Here is a 25,550-nt window from a genome sequence, read left to right on the forward strand (position 1 = left end):
CAGACGCGGCGAAGGGCGTCCAGAATTATTTTCAAGATCTCAAAATAAATGGAGAAGAACGATCTCCTGAAGGGGACAGGCCTTGTCCTCACTGTCCAAACCAGCCGTGTGCGCGGGGTCACAGGCCGTCAGGGCTGACACTGCCACCGAGAAACGAGTGGGTCCTGTGGAAGGGGGCGTCACGCTGGACATGACTGTTGTTGACAGGAACACGCCGTATGAGCAGAAACTGCGCTCACAACGTCCTCGGATTTCTGGTCTAGCCTAATCTGCCCGTCCAGGTTGAGAGTGGAGTCTGTAAACGAGAAAAGAGGAAAAAGAGGTCGAGTGAGGGGGTTTTTATACATTGATGTACTCAAGTGTTAGTTCGGTCAACCTCATGGTTTTTCACAGAATCACAGTCGGACATACTGGTTGTGTTGTGCACAAGTACCCGTTCTGCAGACTCACCAGCTGGTACACAGTGGAAGCCCACGGAGACAGGAACAGTCCTGGTTGCTGAACAGCCTTCTACGCAGTGTAGAACTGGCTCCACAGAGAAGCATTTTGCTGCCTTCTTCTCAAATGCAACTGGCTTCTCAATTTTGACAAATTTACGCTGCAGCTTACAAGCTATAAAACATGAATTCTGTTAAAGCACCTACAGAATTTATATAAATAACTTTTTTGACTTAATTTGTAGAATTAGCAACAACTAAGATCAATGGATAAACCACGTTACACAAGCTACGTGAAACTAATCTGATTGAAGTGAGTCGATTTTCTGTCAGTGGCTTAGGCTGTGAGAAAATCAGGCATGTGGGACACAGTCCCAAGGACAGAGGCTTGCCAACTAGGACACAGGTGTCCAAAAAGATGTATGTGAAAACCTTGGTCAACTGACACTCAACTTTACCCGAACTATGACAGCACTTCATTTTGGGGCGGTAGTGGCTCCTAGACATCCGTATATCCACTTCTGCGCTGTGCCTAGCATCACACCCGCCTTGCCATGGCTGAGTAGCTTAGTTCTTAAGCCTCTGTGATCCAGGCTTTCCTGGACCAGTCCCCCCAGGGAGCTTGATCTAAGACTATTCCAAAAATGCCACCACGTGCCCGGAGGGTTGGGTTCCACACAAAATGCGGTGCACCCTAATGTTATCAATATGTTCATGTCATCATTTTTATACAGAACCTGGATGGTAAGAACAATCATTCCCACGCTGAAGGTTTCAGATTACGTTCATCTTCAGCCTGAGGAAATTAAAACAGGTATTTCCCACCTCAAGTGCCCTCTAGTTTGATAGCCAGGCTAGATTTTAATTTTTTTTCTGGGAAACTAAAAGCCTGGAAATGACAGAATGGAAATAAAGAATGAACTATTAAGGATGACATAAAATGTCTTTTGTCAACAATCAAACTGCCTACTCTTCATACTAACTTATCATCTTAGTTTTAAGTTTATAATTTTATCTGGAACACGCAAACGTCAGGTAACTACATAGTGCATAAGAAGTTGATATAAAAATGCAACAAAACCAGAACTTGCAATGAACTACCAAACTCGGGAAAAACAGATTTTTTTTTAAGTCTATGGCCACTAATCAGAAAAACAGTGAAAAATGTAAGATGATTGTGCTACAATTAATATAAATCATCTATTCATGTGACTAATCAATTAGTCAAAGGCAATGACATTAATATATGTTAGAATCTTAGTACCTCCAGCACAGGGGTCTTCTGAGATGATCCAGGACTGACCAAAACTCACTGCATCTTTAGCTAAATATCCACTGGGCATTTGATATTCCCTTTCCTTCTCAGCGTCGTATTTTCCACAAATACCACATGTTTTTCCAGCCATCCAGAAAGCAATCTGAATCTTTGCGGAAATAAAGAAAAGATGCACTTAAATGTTTTTCTTCTAAAAATAAAACCACTGAAAATAATTTTAAAAAATACCTCAAGTCTATGCCCATCATAATATAGTTTATCTATGCCATAATCTGGGGCTTTTAGTGACAGGCCTTCCTTTTCGCTGCTGATCAGCATGCTTGCATCTGCAACAAAAAAGCGGAAAGGGATTTCTTTTAAAAGGAAGTTACTGTTTTAGGGTCCGACCCGAACCACCTGTTAAAATCCTGGGGACTTAGTGCAGGCTCTACCGTATCTTGAAAGAGATGGGGGAAATGAGAAAGACCGTACTGCTCCCAGCCCTGGAACAAGCCGAAGCCCTGTGACAAGGGTGGCTGTGGCCAGGGGACATCTAGAAGCTTCTTCTGTGGGTCTCTGTGATCAGCACAAGGAACCGCAGCCCTGCATTATTTGGTTTGTATCAGCATCTCTTTCTTTGCCCACCTTTCATGCCACCCCCTGTGAAAGCTAGCATGAAGGTCTGTTAAAATCACCTAATTGTTTCTCAAATTAGGGCGATCTTTATCTTGAGAGGTGTTTGCAGGATCACGTCCTCACCTTCTTCCAAAGATCAGAAAAGATTAAATGAAATATAAAGGTGAGTCTCTTACCAGAATTAGATGTGTACGGAACATCTGTCGGGGCTTGAACACCATTAATCTTCAACTGGATGAGTCCGTTGGAAACATACATGTCAACCTCACTTTAAGTAAAGGAAATTACTGTAAACAAATGTTTCTCCTTTGCCCTACTCAGCTCACAATTTCTAGTCCTGGTAGAACCAACACTGCAGGATGCTCATATCATTCTGGCATAAATCACCTGCTACCCTTTGGGAGGAAGATTGGGAGAGCCCAGGAAAGGGTGCCTGGAGGACTGCTCACAGTACACCTTTCCCTGGCTTTACTCATCCCTGAGTGTCTGCTTGTGGCCACAGTTCAGGCAGGAAGACACCAGGCTTCGGAACAAGACACCCTTGCTGCGGAACAATATACTTGCTGTTACGTTCGCATAAATTGAAGGTGCTTTACATTTCAAAGGAAGATTGAATTCCCTATGGCAGTTCTCTTACAGCCTGAATAGTCTGTGTATCGTAGTATTTTCTTCAGAGCAGTGCTTGCTCTAATGAAGAAATATGAAGCTCAAGCACATCAAAAGCACATCCATACAGTTGTATGAAACAATCGGGAAAGATACAGTGACGAGGAATGTCTTTATCTCAAAAGATAGTCTATAAAACAAGCATTTTTCTGTTCTTCTACAAAGCAGGTGCAGGGAATACTAGTTTGTCTCGGTTTCTCTAACATTGTGGCACAGTTAGGCACACAATTTTCAAAATAAATAATTACTTGTAATGAAACCTTACAGATCAAAGCCTATTTATGCGCTTTGAAGAATACTCCCTACAACGATTTTGATTTGCATAATCCAGTACAACTTAGAGCATCAGACTATACTTTTAAAGAAGAACCTACGATGGCAGAGGTGATTGCTCCAAGATGAAACAAAGTGTGTCTTAAGTTAATTTCAAATAGATTAGAACGTTATGCACCAACTAAGGGAAGACCTAAGAGAATGCCTCTAATCTGGGATAAGTAATTCCGTTTTTAGCTATGTGCACTTCTCAGCATCTCTGCTGAGACGATTGTGGGTGATAATTAGTTCTGATTATTATCTTAGTGTAGGAGGCCAGACTAAATGATTACAATAGTCCCTTCTGGATTTATGGTTTATGTGACTACCTAATTACTAAGAACTGAAAATAGATGGTTAAATGCTAACAAATTCATGAAGAATTTTGGGCAGTAAAGACTTTAGGTTACTGTGAACCTCGGATGTATTTCAGAAGCACTTTTGAAACACAAAGTCCCAAATTCCAGTGACACTCCTAGAAGTCTTTCCATTGAGATCAGTAATTTTTGCATGAGTCTTACGCTAGCACCCATCTGCCCTAACAATCTGGTCTTCACATTTATATCATGCTCAGCTTGACGTCTATTTGTCATTAAGTTTGCAATTACTTACTGGCTGGCGAGTCTGACATTTATTGCTGTAAGGTCAGCAGACCCTTCAAGTCTTTTCATCATCACCAGGAATTTCAGTTCTGAACTACAGTCCTGCACCAAGACATGGTAGCAGTTTGCAGGCATTGAATAGTTAAATTCAACTCCATTGAAGGTTGTGATCGTATTTTGGAAAACTGAACAACGAGCTGAAAAAAAAAATCAGTCAAAAGCAAGCCTTTTTTACTTTATATAAGACAGTTATTCTATTTTAGATTTGTAATTAAAAAAAAAAAAGACCATTTTCTGGTTTTACCTATTCCCACGTAAAAGCAAAATGATTCCTTCAGATGAAATGTTGGATTTGTAGTAATACGAAAGCAAAACTTTGCCAGTCCCCAGACAGCAGCGCAACCCACTCATGATTCAGTCGTTGTGTGAGATAAATTCTGCTCACAGCTGGTGCAACTCTCTGTTTGTGGCCTTTTGGCTTTTGTAACTTTGTTGTAGTCAAAATAATTTCTCAAATGGTGTTAACAGTTCACATATCATTAACACTAGAGGAAGTTCACTAAAATGCTGCTGCCTTAACTGAGTCATAACCAGCATTAGAAATAGTTCGAAGATGGGGAGGAAAAAAAGCCACACTAGAGTGAACTTCTGCCTTTTTCACTGTAATGATATTTGTCGGAAATCCTACCAGCTCTGATTAGAAATTATTTTACAGCAATTTTAATTAATACAGGCTAGTTTGGGTGTTTACCAAAGAAATACGCATAGGTATGATATCAGCCCACTGATTTCAAGCAAAATGTGACTCCTTATCCCAGGATTACATAAAGCTTTTCCATTTAAAATTTACCCTAAGTAAGTATAATGTGATTAGCTCTTAATACAGCATTAATGATACAATAATCCCTTCAAAATCAAGTGCAGGAGGTGAAATTAATGGGTATACTTTTGAAGCTGTTTTAGCTTCTACATAACAGCACTAATCAAGCAGAGCACCCCAAATCTGAGGTCACTTAGATATCCCTCTCGTAAATTTTGTAATGTTTTTTTCTTCACAAGTAATCTGTGCAGTGAAGCTGAAATGGATGCATTTGGGAATGGATGCATTTGGAATCACTATTTGGCATGGAACCGAATATTTAATCTCACTAATGTAAAGTTTCCTTTTCTTTACATCTTTGCAGCCTCACAGATTTTCATACAGATGGGTTTATTTCCATCTGAAGTCCAACTGATTTTTTAAGTGAATGTAAAATAATTTCAAGTTATGTCAAAGGTATAAATCATATTTACAAAATCTGCAAAGTCAGTCAGTGCTTGTGCAGAGAGTTAATTGCTGACCTTTAAGGTTTTCAGTGATTGAAAGCGTTGCTTGGGAGAAGACATTCCGGTCAGGGGATGGCAGTGTTGAAATCGGTGTACCTGGACTTGAAGGGAATGGCAGGGGAAGCCTGATGGCTCTGTCGTAAATTGTGAGCTGAAAATCAGTCGGAAAACAAACATGAATGTAAATGCAAAATACAGTGTAGAGATGAGATAGCATTTTCTTATAACGTTCGAAGAGGACTGTACTGACTGAAATCTAAATTAGAATCTAGATTTAGGTCAGAGCTAAAAAGAAATCTAGTCCTCTGTCTACAGCATGAAATAGCTGTACAATTTGACACATCTGCAACCTATAGAATAGCAGTGCTATAAATGAAGTTTGATATTCACCAATTTGCAGCTTTTTGGGGAGTTGTACATCACATTTGCTCAGAGTCCAAACAGCTTGCTTACCTGAGATGCACACCTTCTCCTTGCCTATACGTTGAGGGCTGCATGCTTCTCTACAGCCTGGTTTTATTATCTTTTCCAAGACACAGGAAAACCTATCATCTTCCTGAAGATTTGGGAAGGAGTGGTCTTTTTAATAAGATATTGTTAATGTGCTATCAATCGTGATGGTTGTTTTGTAACCTGTTTCTTATTTCATGTGTTTGCATGCTACATGAGAGAGAGAAATGTGTTGTAAGATATTTTCATAATGGAACCAACTGCGTGAATACGATGTCCTTGTGGTGGGAGCTTCTTTATTGTTTAATAAATTAAAAACAAAACCAGTGGGTTAAAAAAAGCTATTAACCTTTGATTTCATAAGTACTGAATGCCCCAGGATAAAAGATAGTGGAAATAGTTACCTCAGGTAACTTGAGGACCACATCACAGGTTCTTGGAGATGTCAGAGCCATAACCAAGGTTGCCTGGTGAGAGGGACCACACTGTTGCCTTTGGGAATACCCAAGCACATACGCAGCTCCTGGAAGAAATGAGTAGAACCTGGAAAAGGAAGTAAGTGATTAAAACGATCTGTCTTTGAAAAAATTGATTATTATTTGTTCAGACTAAAATACCCCCATAAAGCAATATGCATTCTGTGTTAGACACGTTGTATATCAGGGTTTGGTAATACATGGTGTTGTGTATGGGAGGAGCGGCAGGCAGATTTTAACTGTTAATGGGTGTCCTGGTTTCGGCTGGGATAGAGTTAATTTTCTCCCTAGTAGCTGGTACAGTGCTGTGTTTTGGATTTAGGATGAGAATAATGTTGATAACACACCAATGTTTTAGTTGTTGCTAGGTAATGCTTACACTAGTCAAGGACTTTTCAGCTCCCCATGCTCTACCGACTGAGAAGGCTGGAGGTGCACAAGAAGCTGGGAGGGGGCACAGCCAGGACAGCTGACCCCAACTGGCCAGAGGGACATTCCATACCGTGTGACGTCATGCTCAGTACAGAAACTGGGGTAAGCTGGCCGGGGGGGCCGCTGCTCGGGGACTGGCTGGGCATCGGTCGGCGGGTGGTGAGCAATTGCATTGTGCATCACTCGCTTTGTGTATTCTTCTATTATTATTATTATTATTAATTATTATTATTTTATTTTATTTCAATTATTAAACTGTTCTTATCTCAGCCCATGAGTTTTCTCACTTTTACTCTTCCGATTCTCTCCCCCATCCCACCGGGGGGGGGAAGAGTGAGCGAGCGGCTGGGTGGCGCTCAGTTGCCAGCTGAGGTTAAACCATGACGATGGGTGAAACAGTTCAAGAGACTGGGCGGCAGAGTGATGTGAGAAGAAAAGTATAGCCAACTTGTTTTAAACACATTCAGAGTTAAAGATAGGCACCAATTACATAAAATACTAACGTGCTAAAAAACAGATGACCTCGTATGAATGTGTCAGTCCTACAGTGGTAACTTTTAGCAAGGATCCTTCGCCCGCTAAGATTGTCAATGAGTTGACAGAGGGATCTCTATGATTGGGTTCCCTTACAGGCTTGGGACTCGGAGAAATACAGAAAAGATTCCTTTAAAAAAAGGCATAGTCTCAGAGCAGAAAAAAGCTGTGTTCTGTGGCTTTGCTCCAGGATAGTCAATTGGATGGTTTCATCCCCTCTAATAAGGGCAGATAACAGCACTTCAGGTAATTCAATCTAATATAGAAAATTATCCTCTTCAGTAGGCATTTGTTAACCAAATCACCTGTACGCCTTTAATGTGAAAGCTTGTGTTGCATGCCTGTTTAGGTAAGTGAGTTGTTGTATGTGTCTGTATTTTGGTAGCACTATGAAAAAAAGATTAGGCTTTGATGTGGATCTCTATGTTATTGTGGGCAAATGCATGTATAAATACACTGAATGAATGAATACAATAGATACTATATGTATGTGGATAGACACATATGTGAACTGAATCCAGCAGTTACAGTTCTCTTACACTAAGCGTCACACAACATTTGCTATTTAGTGTGCAATAAGCCTTATGGGGAGTGTTTGTATCACCTTCTTCAGAAGCCGGAGGTAAGGTGCCTACGTTAGGAAATTACTCTCCCTGGACAGTCAGTAAGAGACAGACTCCTTCAGAGAACCAAGGTTAGGCTTCTGCTCTTCCCAGTTAGGAAGCATCAGGAGACCAATTTCCTAATTCAGGCACTTTAAATTAAAAGTCTACAATAGATTAGGTGAATCCCATCATCCCCTTTGTTTGAAGTGGTTTTCCTGCAAACTAAAATGCACTATGCTTTGAGAGAATGAATACACAGAAAAAACAGGCACATGTAATCTGATTTTATAATATCATACTGATTAAGGGGGGATTTTTCCAGCTTAGAAATTGCAGAACCGAATCTGTAATTATCTAGAGCATTGGCACAGGTGAAGTTTTCAAAAACTAAAGTAAAATCTCACCATCTTGCAGTGGTTCGGACTATTGAAGGTACTTTTGGCCACTCCAGCTTCATCTGCATAGCTGGATAAGCAGCAAATTGCCCTGTTGCAATCTGAGTAGCAATCTGGTAGTCCCGGCAATCTTTACCCCATTTAAGAGAACCCTAGTAGAGGGGAATACATATATTTTTGTATAAAACATAGTAAGATCATTATATTAATGATAATAGCTCATTATATGAGCTGATCATTATTTTAAACTTACCAATACTTTATGGGAATTTATTACTGAAGCATCAGCACAGAGTTTCCATCTACTTGAACCTGTGATGCTTGAAACAAACATCTGTATCCTTGATCTCATGGGTATTGTATCAATGTACAGTACAAGCTGTAATCCCGTCGGCTGCTCGTTTCTGTGGATGGCACGAAGGACTGCAGCCAGTATTGGTGGCTTGCTGTCTCCCAAGAATTTAGGCTTGAGTCAGTAGAGAGGAAATAGTGACAAAAGACATACACAAAGCATTAAAATTACTATATTACAACCACAGATAAAAAGTATCTGTGAAGGAGAAATTTCATTCAAAAAGTCTTTTTATGTGAAGTATGGGAAAGCATTATAGATCATCGCTCGATCTATTCAGTTCATATGTAGTTTTGCCACAGTCTTTCAAGGGAGAACTGTCGCGACCTGTGTAAGTAAAACAGTAGCGTTGCGAATCTTTTCGTAAAGTAATTTAAAGTAAAGTGTAACAAAAGGAAGTATGGAGTAGGACCCTACTGTGTAAAGAACCAATATTACCCAGCTCAGCACTGCTCTCTTACCAACCTGTAGTTTGGCTAATAGTCTTTTTGATAAAATTCATTTAACCACCTGTTTAAAACCGTGACAATTTGTGTTGACAGAGGGATCTGTTCAGTGCAGTCCCAAGTGTGGTACTTGCACGAGGAGCAGCACGTGGCCCCGTTCAAAGTCGGAGCCTCGTGCCCAGCGGCAGCAGCTGCTCCGGCCGTGACTGCCCTACCTGAGCTGTGGGGCAGGAGTCCCCGCCTGGCCAGGGGAGAGCTGCAGGTGGGATGAGCTGTGGGGCAGCGGGTCCTCCCTGTGCTGCCAGGTCCGAGTGACAGAGACCCACAGAAGGATTAGGTGGGTAGGAAGCCCCCTGGCAAGGGCTTGGGGGGAAACTGGGAAAGAGCAAGGCTGTGGCTGGGGAAGAAGGTGTATGTGGTGAGAGCATTGGGGAAGACTGGGAAGAGTTCAGGGAAATAGTAATGTGGTGAAAAGATGGACAAGAGAGGTGAATTCAAGTTACCCAGAAATGGGTGGGGGAGAAGGTAGATCTGGTTGCCTTTTGTACTAACAACTGGGAGCTGCTGGTGCAGAGGGGGTGCCTCAGCAAGGTAAGGTTTACTATTTTGGGGCATGTAGGTCATTGTCTGAAATGTGTGAAATCTTCCTTTGACGAAATCTGCTCCAAATTTCATCAGTTCTTGCAATAGTTCTTACAGAAGGACCAGGTACCGTTAACTATGTACCATGCAGTCATTCCTGAATAAACACCTGGATTGCTCTCAAAGTTGGAGCATTACTGCAAAATCAAGGTCTTTTCAAAGGCCTTGTATGGTCCTGCTAACATGAACAGAAGTACTTGGCAGTGAAGACCTAATGAACAAGAGTGGCAGAGTCAAGTCCTGAACTTTTACAGAGAGCTATGCAATAAAAAATATACCTGAAACCAGTTTCTGATCAAGCAGGTCAGCACTTCTAAAGTGTTCGCATTTTTACAGTGAATTATTTACTGAGTAACACAAATTTCAACATAAACAGCAATACATTCCAGTTTCATTGAAAAATGTAGCCTGTATTAAGTGAATATTAAAAAACACTCAATGGCTATCCAATGTGCTCACCTTTGTAAAACGGGAAACAATTTTCTTTCTATATATTATCTAATATGCTAAATCACCATATTTTTCCTATTCTGTTATAAATATACAATAGCTGGAAACCCAAAGTAAATGTTTTTATTTCTTGTAGATTAAGACACTCACCTGAGACATGGCTCTAGAGGTGCCTTCATCACTAGCTGAAGAAGAGGAGGAGCTGATGCTGCCGTTCAGGACTTCCATTCCTGGGTCCTGCGAAAACAGAGAATCGCCTTGAAGCAAGTTATTTACCATTGGAAGTTGTTACAGAGTAAATTTCTCATATTTTTATTCTCAGAGAACTAAGCTCTAGTTGCAGCAAAGCTAGTGGGAGCACTTGTAGGCCCTGCTCACAGTATAAGCAGTAAATGTACCTGTTCATCTGCTGGCTTGAACCAAAACTGGTAAACAGGTAGATTTGCCTGTGAAAATAGTATGTAAGAAGATCTAAGAGAAGACAAAGAACTAACTTTTGAGAAATGCGTTAAAAAGTTCAGTATTGAGTATGGAAAAAAGTCAAAACAAAATTAAATTTTTAACATTTTAAACTGAAATCTTCTGAAATGTGAAACTGCTGAACTGAAATGCTTCAGAGAACCAGGGAGGTTAAAAAGGGGAAAAAGCTCTGCTAGGTGGTTACCTCGTCCATCCTGCAGCAAACAGCCACCCTCAACAGTCTGTTTTCTCTTCCTTTGCTCCATGCTCTATGGGCACAATTTCCCGATGTACAAAAACATTCACTACAAGAAACATAAAAAGGTCCAGCCTGGGTGAATTACCTGTTGGTTGGAATATTCACTGTCCCCACTGCAGCGCCTGTCTCCAGAGTGGTCTTCTCCGCTGCTGCTGCAGATTTTACTGCTAGCAGAGCTGCTGCTGCTGCTGCTGCTTCTGCTGCCACTGCTGCTCCTGCTGCTGCTCTTGCTGCTGCTGCCACACTTCTTCCCAGATTGCCTTAGTTCATCTTTCTTGTGTTCATTTCCAGGCTCTTTACCATCAGCAGAGGAAGCAGTGGAAGAAGAGGATGAACTGGAGAGGGGGGTTGTACCGGGCTCTGCCCAGAGGTCTGTAACTGCAGTCTTGTCTTCTCTGTGAATCCGTTTCTTATGGCGCCGTGTTTTATTTGCGACCTTCAGAAACAGTTCAAAGCATTATGAATTTATAGCTTGTTCTGTAACATTTCTCTGGGTGTCAGACAAGCTGCTTACCACAGGCTTTTGAGGAAATACAACCTCTTGGCCCCACACACTGCAGAAGCTGCACCAAAACTCACCTAGACACATTCCTCCCAGCCGAAATCCTTGCTTTCCAATGCCAGTTTTCCACACTGGAAACCCTTGGCTTCATTTATAGGAAAATATTTCCCTCTCCGATGCTCAAAGTCTCTTACCTTGAACACATTTTCAATGCCTAGAATCTTCTTCAGTTTAGCTTGAATGTCCTCGTATGGAGATGTCTCATCCTCTTCCTTAGACCCTGAGCTTGCTACATCAATTATTTTGGAAGCTGCTTTGGATCCTGCCTGAATCTCCAGCTGTATTTTGTCAATATCAGCACCTGTATGAACTAAAGTCAAGACACTTACATTCCAGGGTTGTGCTGCTTGAGCAGCATTCACAGAGATTGACAGAAAAGCTTGTTGTCATGACTGTACCTGGCTTCAAAACTATTTTGGCTTCAAGTTCTCCAGCTAATTTGTGCAGACAGGTATTTCTTAAGAAAGCAGAATTTCGTGACTTTAGGCTGAGACAAGCAGAACATCCCAAACTCTCAATTTTTCTACAGAAGATGCGTGTGTAAAATCTTCCTCCTACACTGTGGTGATGTGCCTCTTCTGAATCTTGCTGGTATCCTTTGGATATCACACTAGGAATATTGCTTTGCTGCATTAAACAAAAATATGGCAAATAAATATATTTTCTGCAAAAAAATTGTCATAGCTCCTAAAATCTTTCCTCCTATTAATGAAGAGAATGATGACAGTCCTGCCTAAGTAAGGAAGCACTGCTTAAAATTAGAGATCCAAGCACTGGAAGCAGTGGGGTTTCCTCCGAAGTGCTCTGTGGAAGAGGACAGCTCTCCTGCCCAGCCTTTCCCAGGCAGTGTTTCACAAACAAACTTCCCCATGAGAACCTGCAGGGCTCTTTGGAGGGGCTATTTCTCTGCATCAGTTTTAGGCTACTAGCTCTCCTGTTGCAAGTCAACCTGTCCTTCCCGTGCCAGCCTCTGAAGTTGAAGAGCACATAGGAGAATGGGCTTCTGCAATCCACTGCAGGGATTACCTCAGGATTTGGGAAGAAAAATGTATATCCTGCCGAAGAGCCATCTTTTCCACATTGCTCTGGCTTGGAAAGAAAGGGATATTGTACAAAGGATATGAATTTCACACACCCTCCCCATGACTGTAAAGAAATAGGAAGACATGCTGTCAAAGCAACCCTACCTGCATGAGGTGATGAGAGTGAGCAGACCGTGAATGATCATGTCTTGCACCCATTGGGACTTATGTTAGGCTTGGTTTGGGATCTGTCAGGCACCTGCTGAATCTCACAGTTTCTGTGTTTGTGATCTGGTTGGCCAGCTGCTGTGTTGGGGGTGCTCAGCCCCTCTGGGGAGCTGTCTGTTCTCTACCTGTCTGCAGTACGAATGGTGAGAGGCCTCCTTACCTTCCAGCCGCCAGGCCTTGAAGATCTTTCTGATGGCTGAAATGGCTGGTCGGAGAGACTTGGTACTTCTCCTTTGGGGAGAAGCTGGGATTTCTTTTCGGAATCTACTTCTTCCATGTTCCTTGAAATAGCATAAACTTCACTCCTGTGGAGGTGATAAATGGCACACAGGTAACATCTTCTGATTTTGCTTACCTGTCTTTGCTGGTGCAAAAAAGACAATGCTAAGCTTTATGTGGCTGCCAAGGTACGGCAGAGCCTAACAGAGTTGTATGTTCATGATTTTATAACAGGGAGCTCACAATCAGTAACACATAGCAAGCAAAATGCAACAAGCTCTTCTGTACCTCACAGCTGCGAGCTCAACCTCCTGATGGCAGGGAGGGGTTTCAATCTTCAAATTTTTCTCCTTATTATTTATCCTGGCTTCAAATTTCATTGTAGTGTTGGCGCTGAACTCTGCATGGAATTCAAGACCACTCTGAAAGTATCGTGTATTAATCCCCATCATTGCAATCATATGAAAATATGCCCTGAAAGAGTGAAAATAAAAACATGCATAATTAGAGATTAATATGCACATATTTAACGTTGAAATGCAAAATTGCATTTTCACGATGTTCTTTTTATTGTAAGAGCCACTACTGATGGATAAAGAGATGTATCATATAACATGATAAAAAAAAAAGCTGAAGTGCCGCTGGAAAAGGTGAAGGGATTTATCGGATAAACAAAGCTAACATGCCCCCTCTCACTTCTTTGTCACTGATACATTGCTTGAGGACAAGCTAATGCCAGAATCTCTACTAGCTTCAGATTGTGTCTAGTTGTTTATTAATATTTTCGCTATTACTATGATAATTATTACTATTATCATTCTATTAATAGTGTTGCATTTGCTTTGGCGGATCCAGAAGCATTTCCCTTTACCTCCTCAAATCCCCCCAGCTTGTGCCTGGTGGTGATGCGATTCTATGTTGAACTTGTAAAAACCTGTTCATACGTAAGCAAATGTATCTCCACAGCTTCGTGTCTTTAGTCGCTGAACAGGTACAAAAGCGAGCATTTCTAGCAATGGCAGAACAGCGCAGCATCCTATGGGATACAGTGCACATCGCTACATTTGCAGGGTCGTAAAGCATCAGGTGATTGTGTTGCTTTCTCACAACTTCACTGCTCTGGACTAGCACAGCCGTCCCAAATCTGGGACAAGTAAGACCCCTGCGTAACAACATGCGATCACGTATCTATTTCAAATATAAATGCTTGTGTGTGTATGTGAAAATATATGTCATTTTTACTTTGGCTTGATGTCAGCATGAATATCCATGTTGGTTTCCAACAACTGTGAAGGTTTAAAATTGTCAGGTAATGGTGGTGACATCTGTATATCCACTGCAAAAGACAGACAGGAATTATATGAACAGAGAAACAATGAATGCTGGAGATACAATGTTTTCAGTAAGCGTAGTAGTTAACATGTGGGCAGTGCTTTTACATTTTGAAGTACTTTACGTGATTATTTAAAGATTGCTACTCCAAACCAGAGTTATACAAATATGTTCCAGGTGAAACACGCTAATTACTTTTCAAACCCTTTGGAGGTAGCTGAACACTAATGTTTCCACATTACAAGAGTACGTTTCAAGATTACAGAGGGATTTAATTTCAGCAGAGGGATTGGACCCACAATTATTGTGGGGAAACTGCTCAGTCTGGTGTCTCAAGCTCACCGGTGGCCTCAGCCTGGGCCAGCGCGGCGCCGCACAGACTAAGCTCCAGCGGCACACCGACCACCGTGGGGACAATGTGCCGCAGCTCGGCCACCATCGCCGGCAGGGTCCATCGGCCTGAAATGCCTCGCTGGACCTCTTCTACCACTTTTTTCACCGTTGGCTGCCAGTTTGATGATCCAGTTAGACTCTGAAAACAGAGAAATAAGTTAGGTAAGTAGGTGAGAAGAGACGGGGAAGGGAAATTATTCAGCATTGCAGACAAAAAAGACAACAGCCTTGTCAGTACCGTCATGGTCTGCTGAATAGCATCTTTATCAATGTCAACAAAGGCGATCTCTTGGCCCAATACTTTGACATAAGCAGATACCAGAGGGTCTTCGGGAGGCAGTTCTTTCCATCCCAGAAGCTGCGGTGTTAAGGAGAGATGAGAAGAATGAAAAGCATCAGATAATGTTACTTCAAATACAGTAATGTATTGGCAAAAAGTAGATCCCATCTGAAGGATGCTAACCATGGTTCCTTAGCCAAAAACTAATAGACATCTTACAGGTCTGAACCAATGTGGCCTTTCTCATGTTGCATAACTGACTTCAGTGGGAGTTTCCCCACATGGGGGTGAGGTAAGGACTTGGTAATTTCTGCTGCTGTAAGTAGTGGGTGACACCCAAGGACTCATGGACAAAAATCTTATTTGAGAATCATTTTAAAAGGGAAGAGCAACCACTTACTGTGTTTTAACATACAATTTAAAACACATGAACTTTGGCTACCAGCATCATCATCATCTTTTGTACTGTACATTAATTGCTGACACATGTTGAGTGAAAAGGTGGCATCTGTTGACAGCATAAGTACAATGTAAGTACATCTTTCCGTGACCAAACAGGATGACTGACTCCTTTCTCACTGAAACATCAAAGGGATGGTGTGGTCGGTGGGTGATGCAACCCCGGTGCTGGCAGGAACTGTGTATTGCAAACAGATCAGAAGTAGAGACATACCGTTTTGCCAAGTTCCTTCAGTGTCTTGTATGTATCATACTCAGCAAAGGGAATATTCTGCTTCCTGATAAGCTTGGTTAGGCTTTGTGACCGGAGAGCCACCTGTAGGAAACAGTCAGGTTCGCAGCCCAAGTACAAGAAAGCCCAGGAAAACCTTTGTACCTAGTATTACACTCACTGAGGCCGCTCTAAATACATACTTCATGAAGCCATTGCACTTACAAGGCTATGCCTACCCGGCAGATGACTGCAGGCTATGGTTGCAGATGCTGAGGACGTGCTGAGCCAGCTTTGAATTAGTCAGCAGGGATAATTTTAGGGCAGCGCACAGCTCAGCCCAGGCTGCAAAGCTTGCCCAAGAAGCTAAGTAAATGCCTGCATGCTGTTACATGGAGCTTCACGCTGCCCTGGCTGCACTGCTGGCTGAAATTTAATTTCAGATGCTAGTTCCCTGTACTTATGCAAAATACCCTAGATGCCCTGTGACTTTTGGTAGGCAGATGAATGTTCTGCTGCATAAGCTTTCCTCTGCTTTCCTAGATTTTCATGCCTATACTGAATGTATTAATTGATGAATGTATGTATCAAGAAGCCCAAATAAAAGAAGCAGCCTAGGTAAAATCATAATCATTATCTGAATTTTCTCTTCCACATCTGCCCTCACAGCCAGAGATGGAGTTAAACACCACATCACAGTCCAAACGGCTTAACAAGTAATACTGTCTGTAGCTGGCTTGCATCTATCTGGCTGTTTTAATGAAATACTTACCTCGATAATATCAGTTGCAGTATTTGCATAATATCCTCTTACTTTTGTGATTATATCAGATGGAAACATGGTGCTGGGACTGTTCATTAGATAGACCCTCCAAATGGCACCAGCCTGATATTCAGCTATCACAGGAATAAAAAGCAGCAGAGATTTTGGTTAGGGTCTCGGAGGTGTCTGGTGCACGTAAGCCACCTCAGGTACATGCTGTAGTAGATCACAAGGGGTTCTGCCAGGATTCAGTCCCACAGGTCCTCAAGTTTGCAACCTCAAGAGGACAACTTTGTTCTAGGGCAGAGTCAACACAACCACAGTGACTGAAGAAGGAGATGTAAATCCACGTGCAGGCACCGCTTTCCCCAGCAGACACCCAGAGAGTAGTAGAACACCCTCAGGGGATTTTGCATGTTAGGAGGCTCCTGTGCTTTTTCTAGTTCAAGAGTGCACTAAACTCACAGCTTGTGATTGGATTTTGGATGAAAATCATGGAACACAATAGAGGCATTTGGCTACGTAAGCTGAAGCAGTGAACAGGGCACCTGGTACTCACAGGAATAATCGCCGACATGAATGACCTTGCTGTAACGATAGCTCAGCCTGTCAAGTCTGGGGCTCAGTAGTTTAATGGCAATGTTGCAAGCAGCAGATCTGAGTAATAAAGAGTTAAAATCATATGAAGATAGTCAACTGTGACAAAGTTCTTAGAAAACTGCAAGAAAAAAATCACCATTTGCTACTAAAAAATGTACTTCTTCCTCTACTTACAGATTATAGAGTTGTGGGATCCTGCCTACTGCCAAAGCCTTCATGTGTGAATACGTGAAACTGGCTACTTGTAAGCTGGGCTCCGTCAGCAGCGAGCTGGCCATAGCTGTTACGGTTGGAAGAGCAGGCTTAGTTTCAAAGAGGACAACACAAGCCACCATTCGGACGTTAGGAGCAAGTGTGCTGTCCATAAAGACCTGGAGGGAGATCTCCCTTACCTAGAGGAGGAAGATACAACCTGTGAGTACCTCATAACTTCTCAGTGAGAAGTGGTTCCTAAACCATGCATGTGTGATCTGCAGCGAATGGAGAACAAAACCCTAAACAGAGACTTGAGCAGGGGACCCGTCACTGAAAATGAAGATATTGCTGGGTGCGCAGTGAACAGGGCTGGAAGAAACAGCCATTAGTAGTGGGCCCAGTGTTACAGCGATTAAAGCAACCTCTTTCCCGGGATATCAGCAAGGACGGGGTGATGTCAGGAATTTACAGTGTGGGCAAGAGGAAGACCAGTAACTGAGAAATCTGCCCAGAGTTGCTAACATTACCTGATGGCTTTATTATTCCTGAATCACTAAGTCAACCCAAATCATACCCTCTAAGACATTTGTTTAAATAATAATTTCAGTTACTTTTGCAGGGTCTTTTCTGGCAATTTTCCTCAAGGCCAACACAGCATCAGCATGAATTCTGTTTGGTAATGAAGCTGCAGCTGGGGAGAATGTTGGCAAAAACTTCAGGATGCGTTTGATACTGGCTGGCTCTCCTGCATTGCCGATGGCTTTCAGGGCCAAGGCCATGTCTTTGGCATCACCTTTGCTGATGGCTTCAGTAGCAAGGTCATGGAGTGGCTGAAAACAGAGCAGACTGTGTTTATCTTATCAGGTAACGATCCTGTAATAATGCAAAAAAATGTGCATTGCCATAACAGGCAAAACAATTACTGGTGCAGAGCCCTGAGTAAAGCTGTTCAGATTTTTCTCCCAGGAAAAATCTCACCACCATTATCAGGATGCCAAACGTGGAACATACAAGCAAACTTGGTTTTCTCCTTACGCAGCATTGTAAGTGATTTTAAATTGTGCCTGAGCCTGAGCGTAGGAGATAATCCTGGGTGGATGCCTGCACCACAGAGTCTGTTGCGAGTTCAAGAGCAGCCCCGAGCTGACGCCAGGTTCAGTCGTTCCCTGGGGCACCTCCACCAGCCCTGCCAGCCTGCAGCCCCCAGGGTCTGCACAGCTGGAGGATTTGCCACTCCCTATAGCAATAGCAAGTTTACTTAAACAGTTTTGCTGTTCTGAGAAGACAAATTACCCTTCTGGTGGCTTGGCTTTGTTTCACTCTTTTTTGGAAGATTTAAATACATGTCAAACACCAGCAGCCCATGTCAGTGCTGTGGTCCTTCTGAGTGAGGAGCCAGAGCTGCATGGTCCGAGGACAATGTCCTGAATATTTCTGACAGTGATGTGCAATTATGTAGCAAGGCCTCTTTGGAAGCCCTAACCTATGACTTATCTAGAGCTTTGTTTATAGTCACACTTCGGTGCCTTTTTAATAGATTTTTTAAGTACACTCTACCTAATGTAAAAGTAGAGAGCAGAATCATAATTATTTTGCTTTAATCCTAAATTTCTCATACCTAAACTCAGTTTCAGGTTGTTTACAGAATCCATCATCCCCACGGGCTTCTACCACTTACATTTGAAATTCTGAACTGTTAAGACCAGATTTTTCAAAGGCATCAGCTCGGTGTTTCATTCTGTCTTTGCAATTTTGCAGGCAATCACAGCTAAGAGTGAGGCATGTAAACAGCCAGTTACCTAATTGCCAGCATTGTAAGAGCTAAATTAAAGGCATTTAAAAAATTTCTTCACCCCTTATGAATAAGAAATGAGAGTCACCTACCTGAAGAAGTTCATTTGGACAAAGTGAAGTCTGAGCACAGTACTTATTTACCATGCTACCATATCCCAGGTAAACAATTATTTGATGCATTGGTGCTTTCTGGATTTGGGGACAGGTCAGAAAAGTCTGCAGAAGAAAGAAGTAGCAGTCTTTAATGTTTCTGGTAATTAGAGCTAGTATTTAGTGAAAATTACATTTGAGAAATAAATAGATACAATTGATTTGGATTCTTCCCAAATATTTTCAGACGTTAAATCAAACGCTAGTCATTCAGCTACAATAAAAGTAAATAGGCTCGCTCCAGTTATAATGTATGCATTTTAGATTTTGGTTACATGATATTATTTTCTTGAGTTTGTGTATTTTTTTTTTTTTAAATTATTTTGGCAAAAAGAAATCAATAGCAATTTTCTGAGGATTTGTGGGTTTTAACATCAAATTAAAAATTTTGGCAACAAGTGTTTGGAAACATTTTCTAAAGCAATCCCCATTTTTGTTAATACCTTGCATTTTACAAATTTAGAAGGAAATATGTTGCATCTTTCACTTACAATCCTGTGAATTCACCTTTAAAAAGGAGTGAGAGGGAAATAGAAGGAAGAATGATCTTTACTCACTGAGGCAACTTCTAGGGTCTGCTTGTTGGGTGTAACGAAATGCAAGGCGAGAGGGAGAGTCGCAGCTGCTTCCCAGATGTTCAGCTTCTCATCATGAATTTTTTGCTTCAGGAATCGGAATGTGTCAGTAGCTCCAGCAGCACAGATGGCGCTCAGGAACCAGCGCCTGCCAGGGAGGGAACGATTCATTATCCCCATTGCCCAGTATGCCTCTGATCGGAAATCCTGGCTGAAGGCAAAACGGTTACCTGTAGGGAAGGTCGTTGGCAAACTGCACCCACAAAGACTCAATTTGATCAAGGGTCACTATACGAAAAAGCTGGACCATTTGTAAGAACTTGGCTGAAGCATCTTTAGTGGCCCCTTCCTCGTTATTCTGAACTAATTGCCGCAGTGTTTCTGTTAACTATGGGAAAAAACAGACAGTTGGAAGGATCCACGTCTAAAATAATTACGTGATGACCTGTTAACCTTATAAATAATGAAAGAGTATGACAAGGAAGCGTCTAATACCTGTAAATCTGGATTTTTAATCCTTATTAGAGGAATTGGCATCTGGAGTAGCTCTCCTGAGAAATGATAACGAAGACTCCCCTGGTTTCGCAGCTGAGTTTTTGGTGCACTGATGGGAGTCCTTTTAATGTCGACCAAAGACAGTTCTTGTCTTCAAGGGAGAGAAAGAAATGCATCAGTAGGCTTTAACCACATTGTGTGTGTAGAGGGCTCGTACAGCGGTTGGAGCAGACTGAGGGGTGCCCAGCAGGACCGTTGCAATGACCACAAATGGATCGTGCACTTCTCAGTTTATGCATTGCTCAGGATTATCTGGAAATGTCATAGGACTGGCAAGAGCTTTCATTAAGAGTTTGCCAAAGTCTCTGAGAGGTTGGGCAAATGTCTCAGGTGGCCCAGCAAAGCCCCCAAACGGCAGGACATGGGACCTGGCTGGGCATCCCGAGGGACGTACGGTGCCTTGGCCCTTCACAGCCCACAGGCCAGATGCTTCTTGTTAACTCACAAATCAACACTAAATATGTTTTAGGCATCTCTTCCTGGCTCTGATAATCACAGCTACCCTAAGGACACGCATGGCGCCTACCTTGCCTCCATGACTGCTGCCCCGTTGGGTTCATTGAAGGGCGTGATCTGGTACACTTGCTCAGACATAGCAGACGTCATCAAGGCCCCGCTGTCATCATACTTCATCTTGTAAGTGAACATCACCGTGCCTTTAATATTTCTGACTTTCTAGAAGTACAAAGAGACCCACTCACAAATACGAACGGGCGGTAGTTAATTGAGCACAGACGAGCCGAACTCCCTACTAGCACCAGTGCGATGCATGGGTGCATGCATCAGCGGCTTATGCTTGAGCGTGGCAGCAGGGCTCCACGCTGCTCATACCAGGGGGCAGGTGGGGCAGGGGCGGATGTACGCCATTCCCATGTTCTTCACCGCTTTCTCCTGGCAGTCCGTCAGGTCCTTGCTTTTGGAAATGGTGGCACGGTTATTCTTGCTGTCGTCCTGGATAACGTATCTGGTTTGGCAGATGCCTTCAATCCCAGCCTGTGAGTATTGATTAAACACAATGAACTTTCCACTTGAAATAGCAATAAATAGGTCAAAGAAAATTGCCCGGGAAGTGTATGTACAGATAAGTTGCTATATAACAGTAAAATGAGAATAAAAGTAAAATCAGAATGGAAAAAACAAACCTCCTGTAGTTCATACACATTTTGTGACTTTTTGATGGTTATCTGCATCATATTCAGAATCCCTCTCACTAGGTTAGTGCATAGGATGGGACAGTCCTCAGGGGCAAAAATACTTCCAACCCTTCCCTCAGTGTATTCAAACTTAAAGGCTTGGCTGAAACATGCAGCGATGGTCTCTGTGAGCCTCGAAGACGGAGTGAAGGGGTCCGTGGGCCAGAAGCCGTTGTATTCCTCCAGCTTTGGTGATCGAATCTGTGAACAAAATTAGGAAAACGTTCATCCTGTTCATTCAGTTTGAAGCAGTGCAATAACAGGGAAACTGGGCAATAACAGGGAAACTGGGCACTTCCAGTCCATGACTGGACACAAGCCACTTGTCCAACACTGCAGGAAACGTTTTCCTCCTTGGACTCTTGTGCTGGGCCTAGGAAGCGTCCTTGAAAATGCAATTTCCATGAAGGATTTCTGCCAGAAAAATAAGATCATGCAAGCAGCATTCAAAACTTCAGCAAGTCTGGTGAAGGTTGCTGGGTGAGCGAAACACCGGCTGCCAGCAATCTGTACGGAAAGGATACTCGCCCGTTTTCCCCAGATGTCCAGTGAGATCTCCCTTCAGTCCGCAAGGCAGCCAAGCCATTGCTCAAGCTGCCTGCCTAAACACATTGGGACTATTTTGGCTGCTGCTCCAGGTCCAGCACGTCCCAGAGCGCCAAAGCTTCTGCACAGCTGATCGGGGAGCAGAGGTGACCGCAGGACCTCGCGCGGGAGATGGCCCAGCAGGAGCTAACATCTCTTTCTTTGGCAGCGGCCGTCATCACTTTGAGCTTATCAAGCTGTAAAGCTTGCACACAAGTCCTTGACTGCTACCTAGTGGGAAATGCATGCCTGCATGCACGCATACGTAACTAGTCACATACACATACACATACACATCCCGCCCTCCTACATAAAAGTACACGTTCCTGCGTAGAGGGAAATGGTGTGGGTTTAGTGCTCTATTTCACTTTAGGCATTTATAATCAATGCTGCAAGGGTGGCTTGCCTCTTGTCACGTTTTCTCAAATTAAATCCTACTGAAGACTATTGTCTGCAATTGCTAAATAGCAACTCCAGAGAGGTTACACAGAGCCTGCAATTGCAGCAGCGTGTAAAGTTTGATAATAGGTATTCCTTCACGCTTCTTCAGTAATGTATGCGCAGGATTATAGATTGAGTAGGACAAACGCTAAGTGCCCGCTTACAGCTTTCTCCCCACGTGGTGTCTTCTAGATCCCTTTTCTGTGGTCTTTCATTCCATGCCAGTATTTTAAGCTGTTTAAATTAATCTTTTCGATGAGTAACAGCGCTTCCAGATCTGATATCATTATGCCAAGCACAAGCATTACCATTAGCGTTCTTCACATTTGAATTAATGCCTATGTGAAGAATATCAAAAGGAAGATAAATGGAGACAGACGGGAATTTCTCATGTGATATCCGAGCTTTTCTCAGGCTATGGATCAGGTTGAAAAACATGGATATTTCATGCTTGAATTTGCCTCATTTTCATACTCCAGCTTAGCGTTGCCTTAGTAAAACTGTCATGAGGCCATTTCTTTAAAGCAGCTGCCTGCCATATTTCTGCATGGAGATGAACCTAAGGCAGCTTTAGTCAAGGGGGCTCAGGTACTGATGGCAGCAGAGCTGGAGCAGCTCTGGCTCCCTCCTGCAGAGGTGCGGGCTGCGAGGAAGCCTGTGGCGCTGTCTCTAGGTCACTACCCATAACCCAAAGCAGTTTGGCTACAGCTGCAGACACTCCAGCGGTGCCCTCGGCTATCCCCCAGCATGGCTCGGGGGTACGGGGCGCAAAGCTCAGCGCCCATGCCCGCAGCTCTGCCTGCACTGGGGAAATTGCCACTGCCTGAGCAAAGCCGCTTGGTCTGACGTTGGGCTTACAGGGTCATCTCAGCACCGGGAAGGGCCCTTAAGCTTTCGTGTGAGCTTTGCATCTTTCTGTTGCCAGTCTGGAAGTATGAACCGAACGTCTGTAGCCGTGTGATGAGGGCGGGCGGGTGGGTCCCCATGCCCGTGGTGATTTACCTGGAGAAGGTGGTCGCTGCGAGACACACGGCTGATCTCCAGCTTGCAGGTCAGCCTCACCCCCGCCATCGCCAGGCCTCTGTCAGGCAGCCCATGCAGGATGAAGCTCTTGTAGCCATAGAGGTAGGTCTTGCCAGTATGAAAAACAGGCTCTATTAAAAAAAAAACAAACAAACCAGAAACACCTCCTTTGCTATGACTGTTGTGATGTTACTCGCAAGAACCATCACCAAAGAAGGGTGAGGCTGCTACTGCCGAAAAATTGGTGCAATCAGTGGCCAAGGCATGGCCATAGGGGAGGGCAGCATGGGAGCCGCTCGCTGGTGGTGGGAGCGCACTTACCGAGGCCTTGCTTCTGACCCCCTGTGTGGGAGGAAAGAGAAGGATGTGTGAGAAACCCCCCATCTCTGTGGACACTTTACATTTATTATTCATTTACTCAGTGTGCTAATGGTTGGCAAACAACCAGTAACAGGCTCCCGGGGTGAACCCCAGAACCCCAGGGCACCGAGCCTGCGCCAGCCCCGCTCACTAGCTGCTGCGTGCTCTGCTTTTCCCTTGCTGCTAAACTTAGGCACAGAAATCTAATAGTCGTAATAGGGCTTCAGCAAATTAAGCTGTAAATATCCCTGAAAGGCCCTGAGGAGTTGCAGTTTGCTCAGGACCACAGCGGCCACCACGGCTCAGCAGTACTGGTAAAGCTTCAACTTACCCGCGAGGGCGAGCACCAGGGCCAGGATGAGTCCCTTCATGGTAAAAGCAACTGAAGACTGCAAGGGAAAATGTGCAGCTTTTATAGAAGAATTATTAACAGGCACAGTGAATTTTGTTGAGTTATCAACTTTTTATCAACAACTCAAACCCTTTGAGGGAGAGGGGGTCGGGGACAAGGCGCTGGCTGTTATTGCTGAGCCAAAACCATCACAAGCAATTTTGTTCTCACTTCACCAACTGAATGCTCTGAAAGTACCTTTGGAAACAGGTGCTTAAAAGTATTAAAATATAGTTAAAGCCAAAATATTTATTGTGTAAGAAAACCTACTAACTATCCTTATTCATTGGAAGCACCCAGTGCTATTGCAGTCTGTGCTAACCTTGCCCAGGTTATCCTGACCTGACCATAAGGCACACAGCTTATCTAACTGATAGTGCTCCAGCACGATTGTGCAAAATCCCGGGCAGCCCTCCTGTGAGACCGCACTGATACCCACCCTGCTGCGAGTGGGACACACCGTCACCCGCGGCGCTGCTCCCTGGGGACAGGGAATTCACCCAGTAACACAAACCTCCCATCATTGTCACGAAGACCATGGCTAAACGCCGCTGACGTTCATGCTTCCCTCACCTGCCTTCTCTTACAGGGCTAATGCGTCAGCCCCTTTCACCGGCGCAATTAGCCATAGAGGGGTGGTGGTGAGGGTTGCCCCTGTGAGGTGGAATGGGTGAGGCTGATGGGCGTTATGGACACAAACCTCTTAGTTTACAAAGGTGTACAAAGTCTGGTTCGCCCAAACTCATTTCACGTCATGCAACAAGGGACGGCATCTTCACCCCACGGTGGAGCCCCCTTCTCCCATTGGTAGGCATTTTCCCTGTCCCTCTGGAGGCAGCCCCACAGGTCCCTCAGGCTGCTCTTGGCTCCAGGGTTTGGCCAGGTCCCCTGGTCCCCCGCAGCCGGGGCATGGAGCTGGGCTTGGCCAGGGCTGACGGGAGCCACCCGCACAGCTCCGGTCAGAGACATGCACGGGGAGGGTTACGGCAGCCCTGGGGCTGAGGGATTCATGTTGGCACTGCGCAGCCACCGTTTGCCCACCAACCTTCTCCTCCATGGGTGGGGAACTGAAGCTGCTGCCCAGCTTGCTGTGGGAAGGGACTGGATTCAGTTTCTCATCAACAGATCAGTGCCTCCTATCCAAGACAGCTTAGTTTTCATAATGGTCTTTAGCTGATGTTTTTTTATAATCGGCAGTTGGGATATAATTTATAATGTCTGACAAGCTGTGGATTTGTTCCTAGATCAAAGATTGCATCTGTAGGGTAAAAAAAAATTTTTGAAGCATGGCAAATACTTCACCGTGTTTTTACCAGCACTATATTCTGGTCCCATTTGTTTTAATCCTTTCCCTTGTAAAACTGATGGCAGATGATAGAAAAGCCAAGCCATTCACTAGTGAGTTGTGTCATGCCTTTGGAGATTTGGTAAATGGTAAATGTAGCTAAAGGATTTGAGTATACAGCTACTGGCGACTGGTAATTG

At 43.6% G+C, this 25,550-nt stretch overlaps 1 protein-coding gene across 1 annotated transcript; it reads right to left on the reverse strand.

Annotated features, from left to right (window-relative positions):
* Positions 1-95: 95 nt before the first annotated feature.
* Positions 96-24,048, reverse strand: LOC143160522 (vitellogenin-2-like). Its single transcript, XM_076338261.1, has 35 exons — positions 24,006-24,048; positions 23,636-23,656; positions 23,294-23,445; positions 21,215-21,466; positions 20,904-21,065; positions 20,599-20,747; positions 20,013-20,163; positions 19,748-19,905; positions 19,500-19,665; positions 18,883-19,008; positions 17,610-17,828; positions 16,978-17,195; positions 16,763-16,860; positions 16,213-16,337; positions 15,444-15,545; positions 14,729-14,848; positions 14,440-14,629; positions 14,008-14,101; positions 13,054-13,239; positions 12,707-12,851; positions 11,695-11,923; positions 11,431-11,606; positions 10,820-11,170; positions 10,415-10,462; positions 10,167-10,253; positions 8,380-8,592; positions 8,136-8,278; positions 6,089-6,227; positions 5,250-5,385; positions 3,919-4,105; positions 2,505-2,596; positions 1,942-2,039; positions 1,702-1,861; positions 451-612; positions 96-295 (listed from the first exon to the last, which is right to left on the reverse strand). Exons 1-35 carry the CDS (start codon positions 24,043-24,045, stop codon positions 180-182), a joined length of 5,211 nt encoding a protein of 1,736 aa, XP_076194376.1. The 5' UTR covers positions 24,046-24,048; the 3' UTR covers positions 96-179.
* Positions 24,049-25,550: the final 1,502 nt, after the last annotated feature.

Source organism: Aptenodytes patagonicus, chromosome 5 (assembly GCF_965638725.1).
Source record: "Aptenodytes patagonicus chromosome 5, bAptPat1.pri.cur, whole genome shotgun sequence".
Classification (NCBI taxonomy): Eukaryota; Metazoa; Chordata; class Aves; order Sphenisciformes; family Spheniscidae; genus Aptenodytes; species Aptenodytes patagonicus.